Source organism: Musca autumnalis, unplaced genomic scaffold, assembly GCF_047663935.1.
Source record: "Musca autumnalis isolate F117 unplaced genomic scaffold, ASM4766393v1 scaffold_3, whole genome shotgun sequence".
In the NCBI taxonomy this organism is placed as follows: Eukaryota; Metazoa; Arthropoda; class Insecta; order Diptera; family Muscidae; genus Musca; species Musca autumnalis.
This window is the reverse complement of record NW_027411866.1, coordinates 111,362,572-111,383,124: the sequence shown is the minus strand read 5'-3', so window position 1 is coordinate 111,383,124 and position 20,553 is coordinate 111,362,572. Positions and strand designations below refer to the sequence as shown.

Here is a 20,553-nt window from a genome sequence, read left to right as displayed (position 1 = left end):
TAGGCTTCAGATTTAAACTGTTTTGTGCCAGTTAAAAGGAATTATCTAAGTTGTTTGGCTTCCATGGTAACACTAAGGTATTATTTTTCCGTCAGCATTATTTTCCCCTTAAAGATATGCGACAGTAGTACTCAAAATACGCGAAATGTGTCCAATAGATCGTAGTTGTCGAAATTTCTGAAAATTGTCGAAATTTGTATCCCATACATTTCTAAGCAATTTTTGTCTCCTACTGCGATATTTCCGATTGTTTCGTGAAATGCCATTATATCTTAATTAATTTTAAGTGAAACAACAAACTTCAGTGCCCGGTTTTGAGACTCAAGTGGTCCCGTTTGGTGTTTATATAATCTGGTACCTTTTTAGTTGGTCTGGCAACCCTCCTGATCTAATTATGCTGGAGACAATATTTATTTTAGTTGATGGCAATCCATACTAGTGAACTATACAAACCCACAAAAATTCTTAATTTTTTAGATATTTCCGGTTTAAGACCTATAGGACCCTGTATACATGTAATATTACCTGGTACACCTTTGGTCCATATGGTAATACTCCTAGTACGGATATTCGATGCCTAATATTGTTCATACATGTTAATAGTTAATCCGTGTTAAGAATAAAATCCATAAAAGTCATGATTTTCAAATATTTACCGAAAATATGGGGTGTTTTGGAACCTCGGTTACATATCGAAAACATTTAATTGACAACTTGCATTACACGTAGTTATTGTTTTTCGTTATTTTTTGTTGGACTAAGTGGGTTAGTTTTTTATTTATACATCCTATCTTGTCTTAAATAAGTCGACCAACCAATTTTTCCAAAAAAAAAACCGACATTTTGATCATAATTATCATTAATTTTTCATAAATTTATACAAAAAAATTTTAGTTTCCTTGGTTCGAAAACAATTACTTGACAAACTGTATTTATGGTAAAAAGTTAAATTCGGAATCTCCTAAATTATTTAGATTGTACTATTATTAGGTTCGAACTGGCTCCTTGTTTTCCGGATACACTCCGTCTATTCTGGAGTCACATTTTATAATTTCTTTCATTATTGGATGCATTAGAATAAAGTTTATCAAGTCATTCTATTTGGGTAATAACTCAACACACTTCTTACTCTCTACGGCTTTTTATAGCTCACGTGCAAAATTAGCCGAAGATACAAAAACAACTGTGTTTACAACAACTGTACACTGGTATGTATTTACAAATAACGTGGCTAAAGAAAAAATATATGAAGTTTTTTCTTTCCCAATCAACATAAGGATACACTACAGAATGATTACAAGTTAGAAAAGGTTTATAAGGAAACCCCATATTCTACCAGAAAGGATATGTCCTGGTTTCCTTATAAATATATAAAATTTCTAATAATAAATACATGGTTCTGGCAAAATTTGTTATCGGATAGGAAAACTAAAACCGATGCAATAGGACAACAACATGAATTGCTAGATATTGACAATACAGGATCCTAATTAGTCACATGAACCATCTAACCAGCCATCTCTCCATCTTTCGTTCACTTTACTGCAGTCGAATATCGGTTTGCCCAATTTGACATTGACTCTATTGTGAAAGTCACACAACCACAACGAGAATTCCTTTTGAGAGTTCACCTGGACAGGATTTTCTTTGAGGCTATAAATAAAAACATGTATTAATTCACAACTACCGAAAATATTGCATCATCTTGATAGAATTAAAAAACTTACTCTTTTCGAAAATCTTGAGCACAATATTCGCAGGGATATAGTCGGGAAAAGACATCGAAAAATGTTTTTACATCTTTCTTTTGATTATCAGTGGGATTATCCGAATAAAATGCTGCCATGGTATGCAGTAAACCCCATGTAGATTGACCCAAACGTGATTTATCTAAGGGACAATCTTCACGAGGCATACTCGTATCCTTTGCACCTCCATCTCCACCAGTTTTCGCAGCTTCTTTATTCTAAAAAATAAGAAAACATGAGTTATGGAACATCTCCTTTACACTAAACACCAAGTCACTTACATCAGCTGCCTTTTGAAATATATTCCGCTGTTGTTTAGACCATGATTTGAAGTCGGTACATGTACGACAATTACTATCCGGTTTAGTGGGTGTACCATAGGCATCATAACTAGCCATTCTGTGTTTGTTTGTTTTCGGTTTTATTGAGTAATTTCTGGAAATTTATTATAAAAGTGGTCCAAGTGCGCCGAAAAATAGTTGAACAGAACATAAACAGCTGATCAATGTTGTCAATAGTGCCGGTGCTACCAAGTTTCATTAAATATGGAATGTTCACATTCGGAGAATTGCTCAAACGTCAGATGAAATCCAATCGATTTCAGATGAGTTTTCATTTGACGTATACACAAAGGGATTGACAGATGAAATCGAGTGGATTTCGTAAATGTAAACATAGTCTTACCATTTTTAACAGACATGCCTAAATACGTCCGTATTCCCAAAGCGTGTGTGGTGCAAAAGTAGAACACATGTAGTCTTATGCTTAGTTTACATTTGGTGTCGTTTCGTGATTTCGCGCGGAATCAAGCAAAATTTATCATGATTTCGCATACAAAAATGAAATCCTCTCATTTCGTGATTTCAGCGAAATCAACATCGAAATCACAGTACACATGATATACAACCCTGCTTTTGCCTAAAAAAGTACCAAAAGTTGCAACACTTTTCACGTATCACAATAAACAAGGTAGATGGTCAATTGCTGCAACAAAAAAATTTTAGTATCAAAATTTGTAAACAATGTGAAAAAATATTAAATTACTTTGTTACAATGATATTTTTTATTGTGTTCCCGTACTTTTTAATGGTAATGTTAGAAAAAAGAGCGAATTGTCAAAACTTGCTTCCCCATACAAATTTCATAAAAAATAAGGGAACGGAAAAATGACGGAAATTGCAAAAACTCCAGCATAAATATCAAAATCAACGTATCGGCTATAATATTAGATGTCTACTAGGCCAAAATTGTATGGCAGAAAACAGAAGAAGAGGGTGTTATTCGGCGCTATTTTTGTTTAAAGAGATGTGCAAGTCTTGCTAGATTTCGGAGTATGGGAACGCATTTTTAGCACTAAACGGGAAAACTACTGCAAGTACTAATTTTGTGCAGGTTCTGAGCACAATTTTTAACTATCGAATGGCCTGTTCCCGTACTTTATAAAGTGGTAAAAGTTGTAAAAGTCGTAAACGATTTTCATATACATTTTGTGTAAGGGAACGAAAATATGTAAAAGTGGTAAAAATTGTAAAAACTTTTTAGTTCTGGAACAGAGCTAAAATTTATTATAACGAAGTCTCAACGATAAAATCATTTTTTGATATTTTCATTTGTTAGTACTATACGCAATTAATACGATATATAGGTCATTTTACGATAATTTTCAATATAAAGTTTTAATGTTCTATATTGTCGTATATTTTTGATGCTTAATTCAATTTACAACAACTTGTTTTGAAAATTCATGTTCTATCAGCTGCGCATATGCATCCACCTTGATCATTGTGATATGTTTGAAATCAACAAAAAAAAATAAGTGTAAACACCGGGGTGTATTTCAGGATTTCGTGAAATCCAGTGGATTTTGGAGCGCAAGTATAAACTTGGCATTATATGCTTTTTACATTAGAACAAAAATTAGGGTTTAGAGCTGTTGCGTCATTTATTTGCTAAAACAGGCAACATTTTTCGTCGGTTACCATACAAAAATAAATGACGATAGCTACGTCATTTATTCTAAACAACGCACGAAAACACCATACTATTATAAGCAACCCTGCTACCCTGCTTTTTTGTCATATACTACCGGAAAATGCAACTGTTTTATGTTGTTATATGATGGAGAAACACAAAAATACTCAAACAATAATAAAAGTGAAAATAAATGGTTAAAAAAGCTTGCAAAAATTATGTTTTTTATTTTTGAATTAAGTCAAATTGGTTGATAAAAATTTAGCTCTGTTCCTTTACGTGCAAGAATCCTCAAGTTTTACCACTTTTTACTCAAAAAGCGTTCCTTTACTTTTGAAAATGGTAAAACCGGCTAAAGTAGTAAAAGTTGTAAACTGCTCCAATATGAATTGTATTGTGTCTGAAGTAAAGGAACGCTTTTCGAGTAAAAAGTAGTAAAACTTGAAGATTCTTGCACGTTAAGGAACAGAGCTTTTGTCTACTATTATGGTGACAAAGTCAACACTTTGTCAACAATTGATACTTTTACCTTAATAAGAAGAAGCATTGTTTATATTGAAAACTGACAGCCCAACAAAGCGTCTTCTTAAGCTGGGTACACATTGTCAGTTTTGAATGACAGCTTTGTTATTGCTTGCTAGTGTGGCCGTTCATTTTTGTCATTCATCATTCAACCACAAAATATTTTGTGGTTGCTGGACGGTTGGACAGTTATCGATAATTGCAAAATCGTCATTCAAAACTGACAATGTGTACTGTACTTTATATTTTCTTCATTTTCTAATGGTCTGTTCCTTTACTTTAGAAAATTGTAAAACCGGCAAAAGTAGTAAAAGTTGTCAAATGCTCCCATGTGAATTGTATGGTGTCTGAAGTAAAGGAGCGCTTTTCGAGTAAAAAGTGGTAAAACTTGAAGATTCTTAAACGTAATAGCTATATTACATTTGCTCTGTTCCAGAACCTGCAAGAAACTCCTATTTTTTACTACGATAGCATTTTTTCCTTTATGTTATCGGAAAAAATAGTAAAAATTAGTAGATTCTTGCAGTTCTGGAACAGACCAATTACGTGTATTTCATGTTTATGCTTTGAATTTTTTTGTCCTCGTGTAATTCTTTGTGTGTGCGAAAAATTACATTTTACATATGATTTATAATTTTTGCTATTACACCAGTAAATGTTTTTTTTTTGTGTGACATAACCTATAAATGTAAACAAATCCTTTATCAAATCGATTTATATTCTGTTTATATTAGAGCTTTTTGGGAGGTTAACCTTCATTACCAGGATTTGTTTGACGTATATGTAATGGAATTGACATTTAAAACCCAGTGGGTTTGTTAAATCCGGTTATATATAAACGTACTATTATTTAAGTTTCTTTAAGAAATTATTTCTCTCAGCAAATTTTGCAAATTTCTGCTTTCATCAAAACAAACAAATCAGCTGTTTTCTATTTATTGTACATACAAAAATAGCATGGTAGAACAAATACAAGGTAAAGTTAATACTACAACAAATACAACTCGAACAACAACCACAAAGGAATTTGTTTTTGTTTGTAACGTTACTGCCAGTTGTATTTGTAAACAAAACAAGGAAATGTCTATAAATTATTGGAATTTAAAAAACTAATAATTTTTCACATTTGGTTGAATATTTTGGAAAACATGAATGAAAATTCGTTACATTTTCAATTTTTATGGTTCCACATCATTCCACTAAATGCATAAATTCTCGCAGAAAGTAGAATTCTTGCAGAAAAGTTTGGGGTCGCTGGAAATTCATAGAAAAAGGAGAAGCAGTTTCAATGTTTTGTTTTAGAAATCAAAGAAGCACATGTTTATTAGGGCTTTATTTTTTTTAAATTTTAACAAAATACCTCACATATTAACAAACGTTGTATCGCCTCTACAAGCGGTGATTTACTGCGCGGCTTATCGTTCGAACTTGGAGGAGGTTACATATCATTGATATGAAGAAGTCTTTCTGGGAAATGGTTTTTTCCGAATGATATATTTTTTTCTCAAAAAATATATGTCCCTAATGAACATCGAAATAGAAATGAATGTATAAAATGTCATATGAAATTTGACACTAACACTACAACCCAGTTCAGTCAGCTGGGTATTGCTGCTACCTTTTCTTGTTCTACCATGCAAAAATAGGAAGGGCTCTAAAACGAAAAAGTTACATGGGTTTACACAACATCATGATACAATAGGTGTGTCTTTTTACGTGATAATTTGTAATAATTGTTACGAAATGTTACTAAATGCTGTCTTTTTACACAAAAGTTCAGTATAAGAGAGAGCGAAGTGGGAGAACAATTTTGACAGTTGTTTGCTGAGAAATTGCTAAAAGTTGCTGAAAGAATTTTTCCCAGCAACATTTAGCAATTTCGATCAGTTGTTTTTTAATCATCTGCTAATGGTCAGCTGCTCAATGTTTATCTTATTTTTGTGGAAAAATATTGTAAATATTACGATTCTGCTATATTTATTGATTGTTTTATTAATATAATAATTATTTTTATTTATTTTGCTTAAAATTGAAGAACTTTTTCATTGCCATGGAATTAGTTTTTCTTTCATGCATTGGCGCCAATATTTTTGTTTTGGTTATCAACTGTTATCTTCCTAAAGTTTACTAAATGCTGTCTTTTTACTTTTTTCTCTATTTCGGTGTGAAAGAGAAAAATCTTTCTTACTCTCTGAAAATATGTTACTGAGCAAATCTTACTGAAAAAGTAAAAAGACACAACTAATGATACAAGGTAACCTCACGTTCACAGCTCACAGAGTTGTATTCGCTTTGCAGTCCCTTCATTGACAAAATGATTTTGACAAACTTTGTATGTATGTACATTGCTCTGTTCCAGAACCTGCAAGAAGCTACTAATTTTTACTACGATAACATTTTTTCCTTTATGTTATCGGAAAAAATAGTGAAAATTAGTAGATTCTTGCAGTTCTGGAACAGACCATATGTTAAAATATACATGTCAGGTTTATTTACATTTTAAATTCCAAATCAATTTAATTATTTTTTTGTTTTAATTTTCAGACAGATTGTACGTCTAGCTGGCTGGAGAAAATCTCTCAAAGGGATCAGCCGATGTGGTCCAAATGTTGGTCCGCGTAATATTTTTTCCAATCATTGATCAATTTCACATTAGCTGCCGTGACATAAAACATGCATTTTGTTGCGGATTTATAATTTTACAGAGGTTAAAACATCTGGTTCCAGGTTCACATAAAGGCTAAATGTGTATACCCTTAGCCTTTAGGCTGAGGAACAAGCGTTTTTGGACAAAATACTTTTCAGACGATTTGAAGTTGATTTGTCCATGTCCGTCCGTCTGTCTGGCTGGTCCGCACGATAACTCTTGAACGGATTGGTTAACATTTTGGGAATCGTAATATTTTGTCTTCGTTAAGGTTCGAAGATGAACCATATCGGCCCACTTATTCCGGTACCACTACAACAAAATCTCAGACATTTTAGTCCAAAAATAGCATTTCTTTCGGGCCTAGATCAGGTATGACTATATCGTTTCAGTTCTTCGAATACCTCCACACAAAATTTTTCCTTAAATGCAGTTTATTTGGTATTGCACATCGTAATATTTCCTTCAAACATGGGCATGTTCTTGTTTTCTGAAATAATGACCACAAGGTACAAAAAATCCTACAAGGAAATGACTCCAAGATGGAATAGGGCGTGTCGAGAATTTAATAGCACCTAGTCACTGTAATCATGACTACAACATTATATTATTTTTCCCCGAGGAAAACAACACTTCCCACTTTCTTTTCGCGCCCAGTACTTTCAGTTGGTAAACGTATAAATTAGAGCTTTTGGACCACTACGTTAGAAAGCATGGACTTACACACGAAAAACTGCACTTAAACACAAATGGTGAACTTTTGTGAGGGAGGTACAATAAGAAGAGGGTCCATATGGGTCATTTTAGAAGTTAAACTCAATTTGGACAAAATATTATCCATAGTTTGGATCAATTTGTTTGCTTTATTCGTTGAAGAGATATACCGTGTACCATCTAAGTGACATTTTTAACTTTTGGGTGAGGTACCGGAAGGTGTGGACCAATATTGTCCATCATCGAACTTATACTAAGTATAGACTCCAAACTGTCTGAAACGGATTTCGTTCAAACATACCTGGCGTCTAAAAGATTTATTTCGATGGGCACATTTTGGCCATAAAGACTGAGGGTATAAAAAGCGGAAGACTATGGCTGACATCCGAAATATCAGTTGCTTTGTTGCTATTCCATAACGTCGCAGTTGTGCATTTGAAACGCAAATTAGATTTTGCAACGATGTGCATTTTAAAATACTTTTACAATGCACGAGCAATAACTGAAACAATGCCGTTTTATGACGTTTCGGAAGTTGAATTGAATTTTAATAAGGATAATGACTTATGAGATAAATCTGTGACTGTCCTTACCCCAATAAAACGATCTTTTTATTTTTTCCACCTCTTCAACCGATTCGGTACAAAATTCGGCCTTTGTTCAAACTTAGTGTAAGTTAGAAGATGGACAATACCGATTCTTAACTTCCGGTACTTGCCCCCAATATTTAAAAAATGTCACTAAAATGGTTTGCACCTTATCTCTTGAACGGGGCAAATAATTTGGTCCAAACTTTGGATCTCCTAATATATTGGTCACATTTACTTTAACTTCTAAAATGGTCCAAATGGGTCCTCTTCTTAGTATAGCTCCCCCACAAAAGTTCACCTTTTGCTTTAGTGCAGTTTAGGGTCTGTTCGAAAATCTTTTGGAAATGTATACCGATGCTGTTCGTAGTTTTCCGTCGACAAGTCTAATGCCAAGTTTAGACTTGCGCTCTAAAATCCACTGGATTTCACGAAATCCTGAAATACATCCCGGTGTTTACACTTATTTTTTTGTTGATTTCAAACATATCACAATGATCAAGGTAGATGCATATGCGCAGCTGATCGAACATGAATTTTCAAAACAAGTTGTTGTAAATTGAATTAATCATCAAAAATATACGACAATATGGAACTTTACAACTTTATTTCGAAAATTATCGTAAAATTATCTATACATCGTATTAATTGTGTATAGTAGTAACAAATGAAAAAATAAAAAAAATGATTTTATCGTTGAGACATCATAATAATAAATGTCGATAGATAAAAATTGTGCTAAAAATGCGTTCCCGTACTCCGAAGTTTAGCAGAAGTTTTCGTTCCATTATTTATTAAGAAATTTGTATGGGGAATCAATTTTTGACAAGTTTACACTCTTTTACGCTCTTTTTTCTAACATTACTATTAAAAAAGTACAATAACACACTGAAAAATAACATTGTGACAAAGTAATTTAATATTTTTTTCACATTGTTTACAAATTTTCATACTAACATTTTTTGTTGCATCAATTGACCGTCTACCTTGTTTATTGTGATACGTGAAAAGTGTTGCAACTTTTGGTACTTTTTCAGGCAATAACAGGGTTGTATATCATGTGTACTGCGATTTCGATGTTGATTTCGCTGAAATCACGAAATGAGATGATTTCATTTTTGTATGCGAAATCATCATAATTTTTGCTTGATTTCGCGCGAAATCACGAAACGCCTTCGAAATCACGAAAAGACGCCAAACCAAACCAAACATAAGACGGCAAGTTCAAATGTCCAAGAAGGGCCACAAAATTCTGAAAAGACCCTAAATACATTCGATCTGTGCCTAGATGACAGTATCAATTCACATAGGCTGTTGGTATATGTTGTTGGCAAAGCCGACTGATACGGATAGACCCAGAGCCAGATTGAGCAGAAGAACAAACATACAATAATAAACATTGTTACAACAACAGTTGATACTTTTTTACTCGATTTTATACATTTTTTTCATAAAAAAATACGGATACCGAAGAAAACCTTCATCCTTGTAGTATACGACGACGGGACCAGGATGTAGAGCGGCGACGGTCGCTGGCCCAGATCTTCATGGGCTTGTGGAAGGCAATAGCTTGCTAGGTCTTTGTACTATATCTGAATTGACCAAAGGGAATTCAGCCTAGAGACCTAGGCTTTGGTTTGCATTGACCTCCAGGTGTCTAGGGCAGAAAACCTTGGTAGGAACGAACATGAGACCGCCACGGCACATGTTTTGAAAATCATGCTGTCCAGAGCTATGAGTACCACCCCACGGACACAGGAATACGCGAAATAGCGCGACCAGTAGGCCAAAATTCCTGTAACAAGGAGCACACATTCAATATATGAATATAAACCCATTTATCATCGCTCCAACCCAATTACTTACCGGCGTGTTTGCTATAAGCGTTATGTAAACACGCATCAATTGGTTGTTGTTGGTGCATAGATTAGATGCTGGGTTGACGACATCACTGCCAGGGAAGGAAGCCGATGGGTATTTGCGGCTGGCGGCGGCTGCCATACAAAACATTCGGCGGCGGCTAAAAGTCGACTAAAGCCGACGAAGAACATCTACGTCAGCTAAGCCTATATCATGGTACAATAATACAGGTAGCATTATCGTGCCAGTTGATGGCTGTTATAGAAAAAACGTTAGTCCGAATTTAATTTCATGGTTTTTTTAAATCTTTTAGCTATTTTGTATATCACATTTATATTTTATAAATTCTTATTTTTTGATAACAATGATTCCACGATTTTTTATGCTGACAATATACCATAATATAACGACTAAGCCGATTTAGTCGACTATAAATAACAGCCGTTGAAAGTCGTTTACATCGGCGGCGGCTTAGATCTGTCGAACATGTCGGCGGCGGCTGTGCGCCGGCTTTGAGCCGATCGGCTTCGTTCTCTGATCACTGCTGCCAAAAAATGAAATCCGAAATGCGAGAATAAACTGTTGGTGTGAACTGGGTTTGAAATACGTGCTGTAAAAGATATGATGCAAAATACGGCTGAAACAACGTGAAGTAAGCATTTTAGAGTTTCAGAATGTTCTAAAGAATTGTTGAGAACTTTATTTTGAAGATTTTTGCAAAAGGTTACTTGGTTCAACTCCCAATAGTTTAGCCGATACTGACCAGAATTTCAGCAAATATGTAAAAATTTCTATACTTTATAGATTTTGATGCCCTAGATGGAGTTTTTCTTATGTGGTTTCTTCAAAAGATAAGTTCTACTAGTTTATGGCTACAATATTGCTAAAGACAGCAAGGTCAAATTCCTATTCGTTTCTGAGATAAAGGACTGATAAATGCAAAAAAGTGTAGATTTAGCCCGGTTTAGATGAGGCCATAAAATCCGAACTGGATCTGACAGGACAAAACCCAACTAGGGTTTTTGTTGTCTAAATATGTACTTTAAAAAAATCCATACTAAAAGTTGTTTGCATTTGCAGTGTTGCATAGTGTAACCGTACCCCCCGATTTAAGGTATTTTTCACCTACTAGCCACATTTTACAATCATATTGGCTGAAATTTGGCACAATGAGTCCTCAATGAGCATAAAATAATTTTGCAAAATTTTGTCAGCGTAGGTCCACGTTTTCTTATAGCCACCATATAAGGGTACCCCGATTTCGAGTATTTACCCAAACCTTGGGTAAAAACTCTTTAACTACCGAACCACTTGACGTAGGCTGACGAAATTTGGCTCAAATCTTACTTATATCAAGAGAACATCTGATATTGAAAATGGAAATGGGTCCATGTTTTGATATAGCCCCCATATAACCGTTCCTCCCGATTTAAGGTATTTTTCACCAATTAGCCACATTTTACAATCAAATTGGCTGTAATTTGGCACATTGAGTGCTCAATGAGTATAAAATATCTTTGCAAAATTTTGTCAGCGTAGGTCCACGCTTTCTTATAGCCCCCATATAAGGGTACCCCGATTTCGAGTATTTACCCAAAAGTGGGTAAAAACTCTTTAACTGTCAAACCACTTGACGTAGGCTGACGAAATTTGGCTCAAATCTTACTTATATCAAGAGAACATCTGATATTGAAAATGGAAATGGGTCCATGTTTTGATATAGCCCCCATATAGCCGTACCTCCCGATATAAGGTATTTTTCATCTATTAGACACATTTTACAAACAAATTGGCTGTAATTTGGCACAGTGAGTCCTCAAGGATTATAATATATCCTTGCACAAATTTCTCAACGTAGGTCCACGCTTTCTTATAGCCCCCATACAAGGGTACCCCGATTTCGAATATTTACCCAAATATTGGGTAAAAACTCTTTATCTGCCGAACCACTTGACTAAGGCTGACAAAATTTGGCACAGTGAGTTCTCACTATGTAGAAAATATCCTTGCAAAAATTTGTCAACATAGGTCTACGTTTTCTAATAGCCCCCATTTAAGGGTACCCCGATTTCGAGTATTTACCCAAACCTTGGGTAAAAACTCTTTAACTGCCGAACCACTTGACGTAGGGACTTAAATCTTTGTTTAATCAAATAACTTCAGGTACTGAAAATGGGGTCTTTGGGTTATATCAAAACATGGACCCAGAGACTCCATTTTCAATATCAGATGTTCTCTTGATATAAGTAAGATTCGAGCCAAATTTCGTCAGCCTACGTCAAGTGGTTCGACAGTTAAAGAGTTTTTACCCACTTTTGAGTAAATACTTGAAATCGGGGTACCCTTATATGGAGGCTACAAGAGAACGTGGTTATAAAATGTGGCTATTATATGAAAAATACCTTAAGTCGGGAGGTGCGGCTATATTGGGCCTATATCAAAACATGGACCAGGGATCCCATTTTCAATACCTTTAATACTATTGATATAAGAAAGTTTTTAGCCAAATTTCGTCAGCCTACGTCACGTGGTTTGGCAGATAAAGAGTTTTTACCCTATATTTGGGTAAATACTCGGGTATTTACCCACTTGTTTAAAGTATTGTTAAACTATCCATTTTGAAACGATTTCGCATCCTAAACCCAGAAATAGGGTGTAAGATGCTGTATTGGCGATTCAATATAGTAAATACCCAAATAAATACCCACAAATGGGTATTTACCCGGTATTTACCCACCGTGTGGGTATTTACCGGGTAAATACCATCTCTAGGAATGGTTGCAAACAAATATGTATATGTTTGGTTCCAAACATAATTTGTTTGTGTCCAAACAAATATATGTTTGCAACATTTTGTAACAGATCTCAATTTTATTTGTTTGGCTACCAACATATTTTTTATGTTAGAACATATTTTTATTGGTGGAGAGAGGATTTTTGTCAAAGAGAGTAACAACAGGCCTCTCGCGGCTGCGGAATGCTGTTTTATAATGAAGAGCTGTGTGTATGGTGTAATAGGAGACGAAGAAGCCTTGGTGGTGCGGTAAAACCCGTGTGTTTCGTGCTTTGTTGTTGCTAACCAACGTAGCAAGCGAAGAGCAAAAGAAAAAAATGGCATTAATTATGTTGGTCTAAATACAATCGTTGAGTAATGACGTTAAAGTGAGTGAATAAATCAGTGTTTTGTGTTTTCTTAAATAAATTGAGCTTTTTAGTAAATTAAATGTCCAATACATATTAAAATTGGAAATTTTAAAATTGAATCAAAAAGGTGAATGAAAATATTTTATTGGACAAGGAAGAAATCGCATTTAATATTGGTAATAACATCAATACATTTTTCATACACATACATACATACACTCCGGTTCATCTGAATAGAACCAACCAATATTTGCCTACAAATACCGTTATATCTGACGATAGGAGAGGAAATGTAAATTATATTTTTGTGGACATGTAGAATATATAGTAGCCGATATTTTCAATGCCTAACATGTTTCACATATGCATTATAAAGGTACTTTTTACTCGCTTTATGAAAAAAGTCAAAATATTAGCATGTTTTAATGGTTCACCAGGATAGAACCACCCTAAGAATTTACACAAATCCTTTGTCAAATGTGGTAAACTTTTACAAAAAACAAATTAATAAGTATAAATAGACATCGGATTTTTGCATATTTTTGAAAATTATAATGCAAATAAATTTTTTATTAAACAATATAAGCTAGAGCTTTGTACTTATTGTTGATTATTTTCAATATGGCATCGAATTTCTATCATTGCGGGTCAAAACTATATAGGTTTGGCCCTGGAACGATATAATTCTATATTGTTACGAATGTAACTGATAGGTTTAAGTTAGTTTAGTTTAATTTCCGTTAATTTAAAAATTTGAATTGTAACGTAAAGTTTTATTACGCAGTTACTTTATTTAAGCAACAACAACAACTACCATGTAGAAATCTCTTCATTATTCTAGTTATTTACCTTTCATTTATGTGCTTCTGTTTTGTTTTGCCACAATCATGTAATTATTGTTTAGTTTGTTACTTCGTTATTTCTTGCATCTGTTTGTTGTTGTAGTTACGTCATTACTGTGCTTGTCGTCCAATTGTATTCCCCCCCATGTATGTATGTGAGTATAGTTGTTCGCTTAGTGCGAATGTGCGTCTGTGTGTTCGTTGCACAGATTCGAGATGTTGCCAGATTTTGTGGATACAGAACAGGGAGACTTTGGGGTATAAATACAGGGGAAATGGCAATGACGTTTTAGTTGTGAATTTTATACCGAAGTGTAAACATCGACTAGTAAAGAAGTAAAGTAAAGCTGTGTACTTAGCTATAACAGTCAGCTCCGAATAAGTGTAATAAAGTAAATAAAGCATTGTAGAAACGTAATCTAAAACGAACCCTGTTTTATTTGGTACAAATCGTATCGGGGAATAAAACAACGTCTACACGGAGATTAGTTAAATCTAATTCCGTAACAATTGGTGTCAGCAGTGAGATTACGATCATCCTACAATGAAGTTTAAGGATCTACGAGTGGAAGACTTGAAGAAGGAGGTAAGTAAGTTGAAGTTGTGTTCTACTGGCAACAAGGCCGAACTACAAAAACGCTTGTTGGAAGAGTTCGAACGCCGTGGAATGAACATCGATGAATATGAGTTCGACGGTAAGGAGGAAGTCGAGTTATCGGCAAAGGGCGAATCCAGCGTTGAGGAAGTTTCGTCGGTAGCTGCCAGGGGTGACGATTTGAAATCAATGCTGGCTATGATGATGCTGGAAATGAATAAGAAAAATGAAGAAACTTCCAGACTTATGGCGGAAATGAAATCTGACAACTGTAAGATGTTAGAAGAGATGTCTAGAAAGAATGAAGAAACTTCCAGACTTATGATGGAAATGAAAGCAGAAAATTGTCGAATGAGCGAAGAAAATTCAAGAAACTTAAAAGAGGAGTTGGAAGAGAATTCTAGAAAAATTAACGAGAAACTCGAGAACATCACGATAGTGATTGAAAAGAGTGTAGAAAACATGGAGGTGCAAATTAAAGAGTTGGATAAAAAGATTCTGTCTGTTGACGAGAAATTTCTGGCCCATGACGAGAAATTTGTGAACCTGGAGAAGAAAATGTCGGAACTGGAAATCAAAGGTGGCCCAGTGAGAGCTACTCATAACACCTTAAAAATCAAGACTCCTGTGGTCGACGGCTCAACCTCTTTCAATGTGTTCAAATTACAGTTCGAGACCGTGGCTACTAGAGATTCTTGGAACGACAATGACAAGGCTGTATCACTACTTATGGCATTGCAGGGCGGTGCTGCTGAGGTAATACAGACTATTCCCGCCGCTTCTAGAAACAATTATGGGGATATAATGGCTGCTCTCGAACGTAAGTACGGTGGCGAACATAAGCAAAACATCTACCTAATGGAATTAAGGGGAAGAGTACAGAAGCCAAATGAGACCTTACAGGACTTCGCAACGGAAGTAGAACGTTTGGTGCTAATGACGTATCCAGGAGAAAACCATCCATTGTTGGACCGTATGAAAATCGAAACATTTGTGAATGGTATACGTGACGCCGAGATCAAACGTGCAACGTATGCGTCACCAAAATCGTCATTTGCTGAAACCGTGTCGTACGCCCTTACACAAGAGACGGCAAGAATAATCACCAATCCCCAGGTAGGTGTCACAATTGCGACAAAATGGGTCATTTTGCGCGTGAATGTAGAGCGAAGCGCCAGCGATCGAGGTCATCGTCACCATCCCCGTCAAAAGAAAGTAAAAGAGTGGCTCAACGTTCTGCAAATGAGTCACCGTTAAACTAAATCGAGCCAGTCCAGCGGGGCGTGAACTGGCTCCCATCGACGACGGCCCCACAATCTCCATAGCGATAGTACAACAGAAAAACCACAACCTTACAACAACTGGTTATATCAATGGCGACAAGCGAATTCTGACCTTGGATACAGGCGCATCAAAGTTCATCATCAGATCAGATCTGGCCAGGGGGAAGATAACGCCACTAAATGGAGTCAGACTGCGCACAGCAACAGGGGAGCCTGCGGCAGTACATGGAAAGATAACCGTGAGACTAACTATTGTCAATAAATCGGTCGATTACGAGTTTATAGTTGCTGATATCGTAGACGAAGTTATAATAGGTGCAGATTTTATGATTGCCTTTGGTCTTAATCTGGATATGAAAGAACGTGTGATGACATGGTCCAATGTGGAAATTCCATTAAATATGGGTTACAAGGAAAACACACCTATTAGACGTCTGACTATGGAACATCCAGAGATTATACCGCCTTGTGCCGAAACATTGATATGGGTACCAATGGATGGAGATTGTGGAGTCGGGAAATTGTGGGTGGTGGAACCAGCAGAGAACAAAAATAGTAACATCTTAATAGCGAATGCCCTGGTGAAAAGCAACGACGATGGATTGATTCCAGTTAGAGTTTTGAACCTGTCAGATAAGCAAGAACAAATTTGCCAATTTTCCGACTTTTGACAATGTACACCAGCCGAAGCTGTAATCAATTTGGAAAATAACACCGAAAAATCAGCAGCCACGGAAAAGAAGCACCTCGATGGTTACATCAAAGAATGGACACACAACTTATCACCTTCCGAGAAGAACAAGGCCAAGCAGTTATTATGGAAACATGCCTCTACCTTTGCGTCTACAAAAGGGCATCAAGGAAGAACATCGGTGGTGAAACATGAAATAAACACAGCAGACGCAAGACCAATAAAACAGGCCCCAAGAAGCGTTCCACTGGCAAAAAGGGACGAAGTCCAGAAGTTGATAAGCGAAATGGAGGAGAGTGGTGTGATCGAACCGTCGTCGAGTCCCTGGTGTTCCCCAGTAGTACTGGTCAAGAAGAAAGATGGAAGTACCAGATTTTGTGTGGATTACAGAAAACTAAATGATGTCACCAAGAAAGATAGCTACCCGCTCCCAAGAATCGATGACACACTAGACACCTTAGCCGGGACGTCATGGTTCTCTACCCTCGATCTGCAGAGTGGTTACTGGCAGGTAGAGATAGCCGAAAAAGATAAGGAAAAGACAGCGTTTGGCGTTAACGGCGGTCTCTGGCAATTTAATGTCATGCCATTCGCGCTCTGCAACGCCCCGGCCACCTTTGAAAGGCTGATGGAGCGGGTGCTGAAAGGGTTGCAGTGGAAGTCGTGCCTTATATACTTGGATGACATCATAGTCATGGGACAGACCTTCGACGAACACCTCACGAATTTAAGGAATGTACTCCAGCAGCTATCATCTTCGGGTCTAAAACTTAACCCGAAGAAGTGTAACCTCTTCCAGCGAGAGGTGAAGTTCCTGGGGCACCATGTGACGACGGTCAAGAAGAAAGATGGAAGTACCAGATTTTGTGTGGATTACAGAAAACTAAATGATGTCACCAAGAAAGATAGCTACCCGCTCCCAAGAATCGATGACACACTAGACACCTTAGCCGGGACGTCATGGTTCTCTACCCTCGGTCTGCAGAGTGGTTACTGGCAGGTAGAGATAGCCGAAAAAGATAAGGAAAAGACAGCGTTTGGCGTTAACGGCGGTCTCTGGCAATTTAAAGTCATGCCATTCGGGCTCTGCAACGCCCCGGCCACCTTTGAAAGGCTGATGGAGCGGGTGCTGAAAGGGTTGCAGTGGAAGTCGTGCCTTATATACTTGGATAACATCATAGTCATGGGACAGACCTTCGACGAACACCTCACGAATTTAAGGAATGTACTCCAGCAGCTATCGTCTTCGGGTCTAAAACTTAACCCGAAGAAGTGTAACCTCTTCCAGCGAGAGGTGAAGTTCCTGGGGCACCATGTGACGACGGAGGGCATATCGACGGATAGCGAGAAAATTAAAGCCGTCAGAGACTGGCCGCAGCCTCGAAACCTCCATGAGCTGCGAAGCCTTCTGGGTCTCTGCACCTATTACCGTCGGTTTGTCCCCAATTTTGCCAACATTGCCGCAAGCTTACACCGACTGACTCAAAAAGGGCAGAAATTTCTATGGAGCAACGACCAGGAAGAGGCATTCCAAAAACTCAAAGACATGCTCTGCAAAGCTCCTCTTTTGGCGTACCCTGTACCCGGTGGTAAGTTTGTGTTGGACACTGACGCCAGTGCATACGGAATCGGTGGTGTCCTTTCCCAGGAAATAGACGGCCAAGAAAAAGTCATCGGGTACTACAGCCGAACATTGTCAAAGCCTGAGAGGAATTACTGTGTGACGAGGAGAGAGCTGCTGGCAGTTGTGGAGAGCATCAAACACTATCACAAATACCTGTATGGACAGCACTTCCTGCTAAGAACCGATCATTCCGCTCTGCGATGGCTGCTCCAGTTTAAGAACCCGGAAGGTCAATTGGCCCGTTGGATCGAAAGGCTTCAGAGTTATGACCTAAGTATCGAGCACAGAAAAGGTGGAAAACACGGTAATGCTGATGCCCTGTCGCGTCGGCCATGCAAAATTGAATGCAGACATTGCTCGAAGGCTGAAGGCAAAGCAAGTATCGTCGATGTCCGGCTACTGCAGGTTGAGTCCGGCGAGGATTGGTCGGCGGAACAAAGAAAAGATCGCACCCTAGGCAAACTAATTTCTGCCATGGAAATGGGCGAACGCCCTAGTCGCAAAGAAATAGCGACCGAAAGCCCCCTTTTGAAATCTTATTGGGCCCAGTGGAACAGTCTACTTATAATAGATGGGTGCCTACATCGTAAGTGGGAGAGCGACGATGGAAAAACTCACCGTAACTTGATTGTCGTACCAGACTCCAAAATAAAAGATGTCTTGTCAGAGTTTCACGATGGTCCAAGTGGAGGACACCTTGGTGTAACAAAGACTGCTGAAAAGATAAAGCAGAGGTTCTACTGGGTCGGCTGTCAGAAATCCATTGCAGACTGGATTGCCAATTGTGAGAGGTGTATAAGAGCTAAAGGTCCAACCCGGAAGAGTCGAGGCCACATGCAACAGTATAATTCAGGAGCTCCATTTGAAAGAATCGCAATGGATGTGGCTGGACCGTTTCCAATAAGCGACTCTTGGAACCGGTATGTCTTAGTGGTCATGAATTACTTCAGCAAATGGCCAGAGGTTTATGCCATTCCCAACCAGGAAGCCAAGACAATAGTGGATGTGTTCAGCAAGAATTGGATTTGTCGCTATGGTGTCCCATCCGAGGTTCATTCCGATCAAGGAAGAAATTTTGAGTCAGCGATCTTCAAAGAAATGTGTGACACCTACGGAATCAAGAAAACGAGGACAACGCCCCTGCATCCACAATCAGATGGCATGGTGGAGAGATTTAATCGCACTCTGGAAGAGCATCTACGAAAGGTATATTCCAAAATTCCTACTAGCCTATAGGTCGGCCATTCATGACTCCACATCTCGAACTCCAGCCAGAATTTTGTTCGGGAATGAATTAAAGCTGCCTGGTGACTTGATCTTCGGTGCCACACCAAACCCCGAATCTGATAACGATGAAAACAGTCAAAACTCTTTCAGTGAAGTCCACGATGCAGTACGCCATCGGATAAAAATGGTCAGCAACCGCTCGATCGTACCTCGCCTTCAAGGTACGATCGAGCGGCAAATACTGATGGGTTCCAAGAAGGGCAACTGGTACTATTGTTTAACCCACAACGGAAAAAAGGACTATGCCCCAAATTACAAACGCACTGGAAAGGCCCCTACAAGGTAGTCACGAAAATAAATGACGTCGTGTATCGCATACAGAAGAGCGACAGCCCTAGATCAAAGATGAAGGTGGTACATCTAGAACGGTTGGCCCGCTATGGAACGAGAACTGTGCCAGGTCATGAGGAACAGGCTTAAGCGGGAGGCAGTGTTACGAATGCCCATACCACAGAGAGGGAACTGTGCCTATTCGGGACGAACAGGCTTAAGCGGGAGGCAATGTTACGAATGTAACTGATAGGTTTAAGTTATTTTAGTTTAATTTCCGTTAATTTAAAAATTTGAATTGTAACGTAAAGTTTTATTACGCAGTTACTTTATTTAAGCAACAACAACAACTACCATGTAGAAATCTCTTCATTATTCTAGTTATTTACCTTTCATTTATGTGCTTCTGTTTTGTTTTGCCACAATCATGTAATTATTGTTTAGTTTGTTACTTCGTTATGTCTTGCATCTGTTTGTTGTTGTAGTTACGTCATTACTGTGCTTGTCGTCCAATTGTATTCCCCCCCATGTATGTATGTGAGTATAGTTGTTCGCTTAGTGCGAATGTGCGTCTGTGTGTTCGTTGCACAGATTCGAGATGTTGCCAGATTTTGTGGATACTTCTAGAACGGGGAGACTTTGGGGTATAAATACAGGGGAAATGGCAATGACGTTTTAGTTGTGAATTTTATACCGAAGTGTAAACATCGACTAGTAAAGAAGTAAAGTAAAGCTGTGTACTTAGCTATAACAGTCAGCTCCGAATAA

General features: G+C 37.5%; 1 protein-coding gene across 1 annotated transcript; it reads right to left on the bottom strand.

Moving 5' to 3' along the window:
- Positions 1 to 637: 637 nt before the first annotated feature.
- Alr (Evr1_Alr domain-containing protein Alr) lies at positions 638 to 2,262 on the bottom strand. The gene is made up of 3 exons (XM_073973846.1): positions 2,030 to 2,262; positions 1,728 to 1,966; positions 638 to 1,653 (listed from the first exon to the last, which is right to left on the bottom strand). Exons 1-3 carry the CDS (start codon positions 2,144 to 2,146, stop codon positions 1,491 to 1,493), a joined length of 519 nt encoding a protein of 172 aa, XP_073829947.1. The 5' UTR covers positions 2,147 to 2,262; the 3' UTR covers positions 638 to 1,490.
- Positions 2,263 to 20,553: the final 18,291 nt, after the last annotated feature.